Genomic DNA, 10,208 nt, shown 5'->3' with positions numbered 1-10,208 from the left:
GCCATAACTTCGAGATGGATCTACAGAAGCATCGCATTCTTTCGCAATACCACTCTAAAATTTAATACTCGTTTGAAACTGGTTCTCAGTTTAAACTGTATTTTTATAGAAAATCTCAACGCTCGAGAGTGACGCGATTGGTCCAAGACAGCGTCGAAGGACAGCTTTCCCTGGGTATCCTTGACTTTTTAAGTCCGTGTCGTGCACTCGCCTGGTCGACGTTTGTTTGCTTCCCATCGACGGCTCCAGTAACGCGAATATTGACCGCGGAATCGCGATATCAGAGCTTCGAATTATCAGAGGCGTAATTCAATAAACACACATGTACACGCACTTGCGTGTGTATTCGCTGCAAACGAGAACCGCAGATTCCATTGGAAGAATAGTCGGCGATAACGAACGTAATCGTGCTACCGTAAATCACGGTGCTCGTCACCGTTGCGATCGTAGTTATCGCCAGGCCCTGGTCTCGTTTTCGTTGCAACCGCTTCGCCAGGCCAAACAATGTGCAATGTGATGTAATCCAATCTTTCGTACAACGTGACGCACCGCAACACGATATCGCACGAGCCACCGGCATCTTCGTTTCTAGACACTATATGCACAACCAGTGTACATGCCTCCATCTTCTCGACGACGAAAGCGAAACAAGCCACGAAAAGAATGCACGCGTGCACTCGGGTCGAGCCGGCACGTAGAACGAGATAAGAACGGGAAAAAAAGGGTAAAAGAAGCAGTGGAGAAGAAACGAAGAAATTGTAATGTGAAATCGAGCGAAGGCTGTGGTTGGAAAATTTATTCCCGCGGCTCGTTTCTATCTTATCGCACGGGCAACAAGTGACCTCTCCGCAAACTGTCCATTGAATAATATCACCCCACATTATCGTCTGGATACGATAAACTCGGTCAAGGCATCAGAGGCTGCTACGCTTAGAAATCGTATCGAACCCTTTGCGCGAACAATTGACGTACCGAGCAAAATGGCCGCTTGTTGCGTTCATTTCATTATTCGTCTATCGTTCGAGATTAATTTAACACGTGCGCCATCGTTGTTAGGGCAGACGACTCTGACCGTCGTTCTGTTATTTCATTTGATCGAGCTTTACTTCTCTGGTGGAGCGATACATCGTTTATCGCCATTATTTTACTTGAATTTTGCCAAACTTTACTACGATGCGAAACTGAAACCGGTTGAACTGTAATCGATGACTCGATATCACCTACTGATCCACCAAACAACGTTCCAGAGTTTAATGCTCGTCCTCGTCTACCGCAGCGTGCTTTATACGCGTCCTTAGCCGCAATTATCGTAATTAGAGTTCGCTCACGAGCGACCATAATCGCGTGTTTTGTCGGCGAAAAATTGTCCCTTCCTCTCTGCTTTTTCGGCTGCTAATCGTTCGCAATAAATCTTGACGGGCTCCTCTCGCCTATGGCGTGGCCAAAAACCGTGACCACGCCATTCGATCCACCCGATCGCGTTCCCTAAACGAGTTTCGCATCGTCACTCTCTCATTTATTCATCCCGCTGTCAGTGTTTAGAGACTTTTGTTCTCTTTTATTACACTGATTTTCAAACGGATCCAAACGATCCTAGTCGATTTACTTTTGCAACAGATATCTATAACGTATTCATACCCCCTTTTCTTTTTTTCTTTTCAACAAGAAAGTGATATTTCAATCTTTCTTTCTGTACGCCCATACAAAACCATCCCACAATGACCATCGACCTAGCTAGTCTATTGGAAATTGTTGTCGAGCCTTTTATCTACACGTTGCATAATTCTCGGTATTCTGTTATTCGTTCATCCGTGAGCGTCCAACTGGGATGCGTTGCGGTTTAAACACCAATTTCCTTCAATCATCTTCTTGAAATCCAGCAAACGCGAGTCGTTCCCGTTCTTTCGCGGAATTCAATCTTGAAACGACTAATTACCCACCTACGGTTTACGTTCCCGCTTCATTGTTCGAACCTTTTCTGACAGAGAAACCATAAATCTCACGAATTGCGTAACGCTGTTCAAATTGTTTAAGCATACAGCCACGAGATTAGCGGAAAGCAAACATTTTCCAGTAAGCAATTACGAGCTGCGCGATAATAAATCGAATTTGGATATCCTCTCGCTGAGAGGATACGCTGAAACATTTTTCACGGGAATCCTTGAAGCTCGCCACCGTCGCGTCTCTTTGAATACTTTCACGAGAAGACGTGGAGGCGCAGAGGCGATGGAACATGCCAGTCTCGAACCCCGTCAAACCGGTTTCCTTGACACGCGTCCGGTTGAGAACCACTGCGGGTCAACCGTGTCAATTCAGACGACTCTGTACGTCTCCTCTACCTACCTACGTACGTGTAGTCTGGTTGTTCTTGTAATTGCTCAGGCTACGTGGACCCGCTGGAAACCGTATCATCGCGCGTAAAATCGCGCGACTACGCGCATGAAGTCTCAAACCAAGTAGCTCGTCGTCGTTGAAAATCATTTCCGCTCGTTTCAAAGTTTGATAGCTGGCCGAGCAGTCGAGTTCCATGGAAAGAGAAAACAGAAACGACCAACAATGGCGGTCCTTCCGAGAAACGCTTAGCGCGAACCATGCCTATACAGCACGAAGAACGCGGAACGAAGACACACTTTTATTACCCAACCGCTGATCAAGCACTCGTAACCGAAGCTGAAAATTCTTGATAACGCGATTCGTCCAGAATGCATCGCCCTAAATAGAATCAGCGGCGACTGCAAAAAAAAAGAGAATGCTCGCGAAAAGTAAAAGACTGGGACTTATAAGGGAGTCGCTCGTTCCTCGTTAGACAGAGCCAGTCTGTGCGTAAATACCTTACTCGATACTTACACGCTAACCTCATTACCCATGCACACGTGGTCCCTGCTGACGGTTCGCTGCGACCACGCCAATACCAAAGGCACGCGCGGTGAATAAAGCTGGAGTCTCGGATACAACAGCACCGTTGTTCCTTCGTTTTCGAATAGCTCCGCATAAATTACACGTACGAGCCGTGTGCCACCTTAGCCACCGGGACAACGCGGGTTTTTCCTGTCCACTTTCGCCAGCGATTTATTCCTCGCAGCTTTGTACGGAAACCGCGACGAATGATCCGTGAGATGTCTTTTTAATACTTCCACGGTGTTGCATGTAAAGGTGTAAACGCGCGTGGACTTTCGATACGAGTCAAACATCGCTGACATTAAGGGGCCGTTTAATAGCTCGCGAAAAACGCGTTGCTACGTGTATTCTCAAGGTTGATTGGTACAACGTTCTCCGTTTTTCATCCTGTTCGTACTTTGTCCAGTCATTAAGCGCGAGGACTGTTGGCTCGCGGGAAAAGTGGATCGGTAAAGCCCCAAGGGGAGTTTTCGAATTCCTTGGACTTAATTCGTTGTGCCCACTGTTGAATTCGTTCCTATTGTGTCGAAACGAAGCTAACGTCGATTCATTAATGTAGGTTCAGCTTTCTGTTTGCGTTATCGTTTATATTCTCAAGAAAAGAGAGACGTACTAATATGATCGTACTTGCGTAGCGATGACACATTTTGCTTGCGGCCTGTAGGAGTGAAATCATTTTTCTGCGAAGAGAACCACGTAGCGGACAAAGAAGAAATAAATTCGAGAAAGTCTCGCTTCTGTGCATCGCTATAAAATTGATGAGTTTAGAAGGAAACTGCACGCGTTTGCATACAGCGGTGCAAGCTTGCCAGCCTGAGCTCGTACGATTTATACGGTGCAAGAACAGCTGCGAGTGCATCTTCGTCGTTTGTTGCGAATGGGTTAATACGAGTCACGCGAGTGGCGAGAAGTTGATCATCGAATGAGTAAAGTATTCCGTATGCGTGTTTGGGCGTCGAAGAGGGTTCGCGATTGATTGAAATGCATTCCGTATTTCGTTCAGTATCTACATGGATACTCTTGTTCGTGACAGGATTTCGAATAATCGATGTAAATATCTTCCTCGAGCAAGTACACGTTTCAGAAGAAAAGTTCAGCGTCGGGTAAAAAAGCCTCCTGAAAACAAAGAAAATGCTGCGAGGTAATCTTAAAGCGAACAGAACTTTCCGTTTCAATTCTCGAGCAACCTGTTGCTCGCCACGGCGCACGCCGATAAGTCAGTGATTTCGAGGAGTCAGAGTAGATAACGCGGTTTTCCGAGGAATGCGGTTAGATCCGTAGTCAGGAAGGATTCAGAGGAATCGTAATCACGATGGAATCTGAAAAAAAAAGAAGAACGCGTTAATCGATAACAAGACGTATTAAATTGAAAAAATAAAAGAACAGGTTCTCACGTAGATTGAAGAAAGAGGTATTCAGAATTTTTTTGCCACAGATTTCCAACATCTTCTGTATCGTACGCGTGACTCATTCACGATCCACGATGATTAAGTCGAGGTGGACGGTGAACCGTGCGAATGCTAGAAGCGAGACAGAAAACTTGTAGGTATTTGGTAATTTTCACGCTTACACGTACGTCGGTTGTCTCTTATCGCTTGAACGTTACGACTGACATTAAAACATTTCTTGATGTAGTCACGTCTGGTAGACACGTTCCTCGTCTCTTTCCTTCTTTTTCTCTCCTCTTTTACGGCGCGCAATCGTCATTTCCCGGTTGCGAGAGAGGCCAACATAATGGATCGTGTTCCGGTCGCGATGACTCCTTACTCCCACGCGAGAGGAACGATCAAAGATCTCGTAATCTGATTTAACAGCTTATCTTTCGATCCGACGTTCACGATCGTTTGATCATCCGACCGTTTTCGCTTTCATCGTGGAACGATAGCGAGTACCTTTTCATTCTTTGATTGAATTATCGTTCGATTCGTTTGCGACTGTCTAACGTAAAAACGATAAAACAGTGTGCAATCATCTCTGGTGAGCATCGATGAGAAAGAAAGATAGAGAGAGAGAGAGAGGGATAAGATCTAAAAATGTAATTTTATTCGTTTAGAAAGGATAACGTAAATGTTTCTTGGTGTTGCAACGTACAGAACGGGAGAGGAAAAAAAGAAACAGATTCGACATTTCGACAGTCTGTCTGCGGTTGAAACTATTCAAGCGATGGCGTAATGCTGCATGCTAATCTTTCCCGTATTAACCGGTCACTATCGCGAAATAAAGTGGCATAACTGTACAAAAAATGTGTCACAACTATATCGGACTAAATTAAATTAAATTATATTAAATTAAATTAAATTGTTCTAAACAATTGAGCTAAAATGAAATTTAAGATTTCATTAGCTATCAATTTACGTATTACTTATTTCCTCCTTCAAGCTTGTTCCGTTATACTTTTAATCACTGATATAATAACTCGCAAATTGAACACTCTCTGACAAATGAAAACAAATTTTCGGAACTCTGCTCAGGACTGCCATGGAGGCAGACATTCGTCGCGAATAGAGATGTCCTACTAATTCATACCACGAGGACAGCTCTAAATAAAAAATTCGAAAGTACAATCTTCGAATCGTCTCAGAATTCGACCATACTTTCCGCCACTCCAAAAAAAGGAAAAGTCTCAAAATTCTGCTCATAGAACGACCGAGTTCGTACTACCAACTAAATACTTGAAGAGCACGAACAAGTTAAGCCTTTAATGGTTCCTCCTCGGGAGGCGAGCTCATAAGCTCCCGCCTTTCCGCCATATCTTCGGCCAGTTTCTGCAACAGTTCCTTGAAAACGTAGTCGTCCAGGTTCTTCGCCACGTAGTAAAGAAACACCCAGTCCCCGTAGTGCCATTCGTGGGTGACCGTTAAGACGTTCCACGGATTGTGTTTCCCCGGGCAAGCCATGGAGAACACGATCTTGTTGAACGTCTTGCTCCTATTAAACGTTATCAGAAAATTTGCCAGAATGTTACGCAAACGAATCGAGAGTAATTATTCGCTGAGGAAAGTAGAGTGATCGTTTGAATTTGAATTAAATTCAGATACGAGTTAGAAGAAATGTACGTATAGAGAATAAATGGTAAGCACCTCGCGTGCAACAGCATAGTCAATATTCTCCAAAGAAGTCCTACACCGGTTAACACCGACAGGATGATGAACCAGTACCAAAGTAGCACGTAGATCTTCTCGTTAATGATGTTTAACGCCATAACGCACAACGCGTCGTGATTCTGTATGGTACCCGAGGAACCGTATTTGTGGAAGATACACTTGGTTACCTGAAAAAAGTTCATTTACCTGGTGATTCGCGGAAACCTCTGATTCAGATGATACTTCGAAACCGTTCGTCGCGCCAGACTTATTAATTTCTTGGAAAATTTTACCCTCCACCCTGCTGTTTACCGTGCAATACAAGGTATAATTGTTATCCCGCGTCGGATGAGTCACGCATTATCAGAGAATTCCGTTCGATTTTTCTTTTTAAGAGGAAAATATTGCGGGTCCTTCATCGTATCGAATTGTCAATAATTCACGAGATACGAACATTTTTATGATTCGTTACTGGCCTGACAAGTGAAATGTAAACGCAACGCCTTGACATCGCACTCGAAGCGATATTATTTCAAGTACAATTGCAAGTTACGTAACTTTCTCTACCATTTTTCCCCTTGTTTCGTCTACCAATGTGTAGAATTTACCAAACTCGTCGTACCTTAGGAAACACTATGTCCAGCGGATCCACTTTCCCGGTCGAGGGATCGTCGCCCAGCGAATGACCGAGACCGAGGAAAGCGCCGCCGAGGAACCAATCGGTCAGATAGATCTGCGTCAAGACGTTGATAAAATTGAGAACTTCGCAGAGGCCCAAGTAATACGCCCACGGTCGATTCAAGTGGATGCGATTCAGGAACGAATGCCGGATCTGTCGTATCTTCTCGTCACGTTCGCTCACCGACATGATCGTCATCCCGTTCTCGGTTGTCAACGACGTCTCGTGCAATGCCATCGACGCCATGTGCAGTCCAGACACCAGTGCCTTTAACCGACCTCCTGGAGCAAAAGATTCTTTTTTATCTCTTTGAATTTCATTGAAACGATACGAAGAAACATGCTGTACATCGTAGGACGGAATAGAGTTCCGTTTCTGCCATCCCATGGGGAATTATTCGAGTTACCGTCGAGTATTCCTTAAAATTTATCCAACAAATAATCATCTTTACGCATTTTAACAAATATAATCAATTTGAAGGTGATAATGAGTGATACGTAAATTAATAGCAAACGAAATGTTAAATTTCATTGTCGATCGACTATTTAAAACAATCTGATTGAATTCGCTGCAGCTAAGTCAGCCTAGCTGCATTATATTTGAAATAGTAAAACGTTCGTCAGAGTGGGTGAAAGGGCATTATGGCGGGACTGACCTTCGGCACTCCGCCACAGGTAGTGAGGTATGTAAAAAAGGATCGCCTGAAAAAACAGAACGAAGGGGACCCACTGGTAGTAGGCATGGTGCACCACGGGGTCGTCTTTCGTCGCTGGCCCAACGCCAGGGTGCGCAACCGCGCCTAGCTCCACGGACGTTGAGTTCATGTGTTTCACCTGAAAGCATTCGTTTCCACCCCTTTTCGATCCTCTCGTGAAAAATAAAAGACGATCGTGCGAATAGGATGCGAACGTTTATTTACCACCGTGTAGGTAGACGTGAAAAAGCAGAAGCTGTTGATCACTTTTATCACTTCGTCGGTCATTCCAGCCCCAGCGATGCAACTTGAAAGAAAAAGAGAACATCTCGAATAATGTTTAAAACGTTTATTCGACTGGTTGGCATTTTTTTTTTTTTTCAATCAGCGACTCATTCGACGCTCGCTCGAACGTGTTCCACGCTCTCGAATTTATTGCCAATCCGTAAATCATTGCCGTGGCATAGTTTAAATGGAAATAGCAAGCAGTAATCATTCCGAGAAATAATACGCGTCTTATCACGAAAAAGAATTACATGCTCGACTTTTATCTATCGCTATCTACAAGTACTTTGATTCAAAGGAACTTTTTCTAACGTATCCCCCTATCAATCTGACTAGAAGTGAAAAAATAATAGCTAGGATTTGTTGCAATAAGTGTTACAAAAGTAATTCGATTTTGTAACAACAAACATATATATTTTCTGTTCGTAATAATTCTTTATAGAAGCAATCATTCTTTTTCTTTCCACTGAACCATGTTTACATGGATTCACGTGAGAAAAGGAGGACAAGAAATTCTTTTTCTCTTGAGAACGCGAGTATAAGTAACAATAAATTCAATCGCATCGAAATTAAAAAAAAAAAATAGAAAAAACCCATCAATTTCTGTACCTGATATGTTCTCCGATAAACTGCCTGGACGTCACCAATAGCGTGCTGATCAACAGTACCAGAAACGTGACTCTGTAGTGTAGCTTGAAAACTAACCACGAATGGACGGTTAATTATATCATCGAACGTTAAAAAGCGAGAGAAAAGTTTGTTTAACCAGAAGCTCTGAACGCGTTTTATTTTACGAAACACAATTTATTTCTGGTGCTAGTGTCGTCGTGTTCATTACCTGTGTTATCAATGGCCACGCCGTCCTGAGTAACTTTCAATTTCACGTGGTCCTTGAGGACCGAAAACGTGGCTAACAAGCTAGACATCTTTACTCTTGAATAAACCTTCTTCGATGATCACAACCCTCCCGTTCGTGTAATCACGGGAAGTGTCTTTCGACGTCAACTATCTGTCCAAGTTCCCCGGTTCCGGTTCTTCGACATCCAACGGCCACTTCCGCTGCGATCCCTACCTTCTTCTCTTCCTCTCTTTCCCTCTGTATGCAAATAAATACGTATCCACGGCGAGAATCAAGATCAGTAGAAAATACTTAGCACGGTCTCGATAGAATGATTGATCAAACTCGCACTGAACACGCGAAGCTGTTCATTTTTCTCGAAATTCGATTTTTCCCTTATCAGCAGCCACGATTGCGCAGTAGCGACGTAAGTGAGAGAACTCGCTGACTTGAGGTGTACATGCGACATATTATTATTATTGTTATTATTACCGTGAAGCCACTTATTCACTTAGATAAAGTTAGATAAGATGGTGCGCTTACGAGCGGTTTAACTGGAACGAACCTCGTGCAATTAGGTGTTTCATCGGGAATATTTGCTAGATTGATCGATCGATCGTCCCAATTGATCTCGGAGAAGTACTTGTTCGCGAAATGACTGGAATTGGGTCGTGCGCGTAGCCTCCTCCACTTTTTCGTGTCCTACTATTGCCATCTGATTTTTGTCTCATAGACCAACAGCTGAAACTTTTCGTTTAGCTCTCGTTTAGATCACGGCTATGAGAAATGAAATTTCATCCATTTTTCGGGTTCCTTAGGACGCGTGTATGGTTACAATTAATTAGAAACGCGTAAACCTTCTCACACAGGTGTACAAACATGCACGCGCAGATTTTATCAAACGTCTGCATCTGCGTCGCGTTTAAGATCGCTTTACGACTTTTATGTCAACACCGTTAACGATATAATAGGGCCTCGCAGGCAAGAAATGTTCAAGCACGTCGTGCAACTTGAGACACAAAAAAAGCTTCAGTTCCCCGACAATTCGCTTTAATCTATATCGAACCGATGATTTCGCGTTTATCGCAGCAAAATCGCAACTAACGCAATCGACTGATTATTAATCTCATTTTATCGCGTAGAGTTCTCTTGATTCTCGAGTACGCACGATCGTGCGATATATGAAGGTTCTTAATTGAACCACTCGGGGTGGCGAACTTTCTCAAACGAAATCGTTGCGCCATCGATGGCCCCTCGATCGAGAACGATCGTCGAATGTTTCGCATTCATCCCGATCAGACTGAAAAACGAGCAAAATCAGGATCAAAATGCTCGCAGAAATAATATATTTGGAAGAAAACACCGCGACTTAGCCTGGTGAACGGATGGAGAAAGGATCCAAGGGTCGAGCCGAGAATTACGAGCATCGGGCGCGTAGATAGGAAAGGTGAAAAAGGTAAAGGGCAAATAAGAAATAAGATAAGGAGATGAGAAGGAACAAGTTTAAGGGAGCGAGCGGAGGAAGTAAAGTCGCAGACCAAAAGAGGAATGGTTGAAGAGAAGAAAGACAGGAATAAAGCCGAGGAATAGAATGGAGGGGATAGAATGTCGAAGGTAGGACTTTGACCGGCCGTTGCCCCTGGATGCGGTCGCTCCCAGCCAGCAAGCGATCCGAGCACGGATCCTCCGAGGAAAATTCTGTCCTCTGTGGCTTCTCCGTCGGTACAGACA

At 43.9% G+C, this 10,208-nt stretch overlaps 1 protein-coding gene across 2 annotated transcripts; it reads right to left on the bottom strand.

Annotated features, from left to right (window-relative positions):
• Nucleotides 1–5,568: 5,568 nt before the first annotated feature.
• Inx7 (innexin 7) lies at nucleotides 5,569–8,664 on the bottom strand. 2 transcript variants are annotated; one of them, XM_076894168.1, is made up of 7 exons: nucleotides 8,478–8,664; nucleotides 8,249–8,339; nucleotides 7,583–7,661; nucleotides 7,316–7,493; nucleotides 6,604–6,941; nucleotides 5,979–6,169; nucleotides 5,569–5,826 (listed from the first exon to the last, which is right to left on the bottom strand). In XM_076894168.1, exons 1-7 carry the CDS (start codon nucleotides 8,563–8,565, stop codon nucleotides 5,589–5,591), a joined length of 1,203 nt encoding a protein of 400 aa, XP_076750283.1. In that variant the 5' UTR covers nucleotides 8,566–8,664; the 3' UTR covers nucleotides 5,569–5,588. The 2 variants fall into 2 exon arrangements, with proteins under 2 accessions (XP_076750283.1, XP_076750282.1); XM_076894167.1 differs by having other exon boundaries at nucleotides 7,580–7,661; nucleotides 8,478–8,661.
• Between the last annotated feature and the right edge of the window lie 1,544 nt (nucleotides 8,665–10,208).

This window comes from Xylocopa sonorina, chromosome 4 (assembly GCF_050948175.1).
Source record: "Xylocopa sonorina isolate GNS202 chromosome 4, iyXylSono1_principal, whole genome shotgun sequence".
Classification (NCBI taxonomy): domain Eukaryota; kingdom Metazoa; phylum Arthropoda; class Insecta; order Hymenoptera; family Apidae; genus Xylocopa; species Xylocopa sonorina.
The sequence above is the reverse complement of the archived record's forward strand: the minus strand, read 5'-3'. Positions and strand labels throughout refer to the sequence as shown.

Bases quoted from the DNA above. Each gene is read 5' to 3' on its own strand.
- Inx7 (XM_076894167.1), bottom strand. From the start codon at position 8,565: ATGTCTAGCTTGTTAGCCACGTTTTCGGTCCTCAAGGACCACGTGAAA. The intron at 7,662-8,248 runs GTACAGAAATTG...TTTTCTTTCAAG, and splicing joins TTTATCGGAGAACATATCAG to TTGCATCGCTGGGGCTGGAA. The intron at 7,494-7,579 runs GTAAATAAACGT...GAATGCTTTCAG, and splicing joins TCACGTCTACCTACACGGTG to GTGAAACACATGAACTCAAC.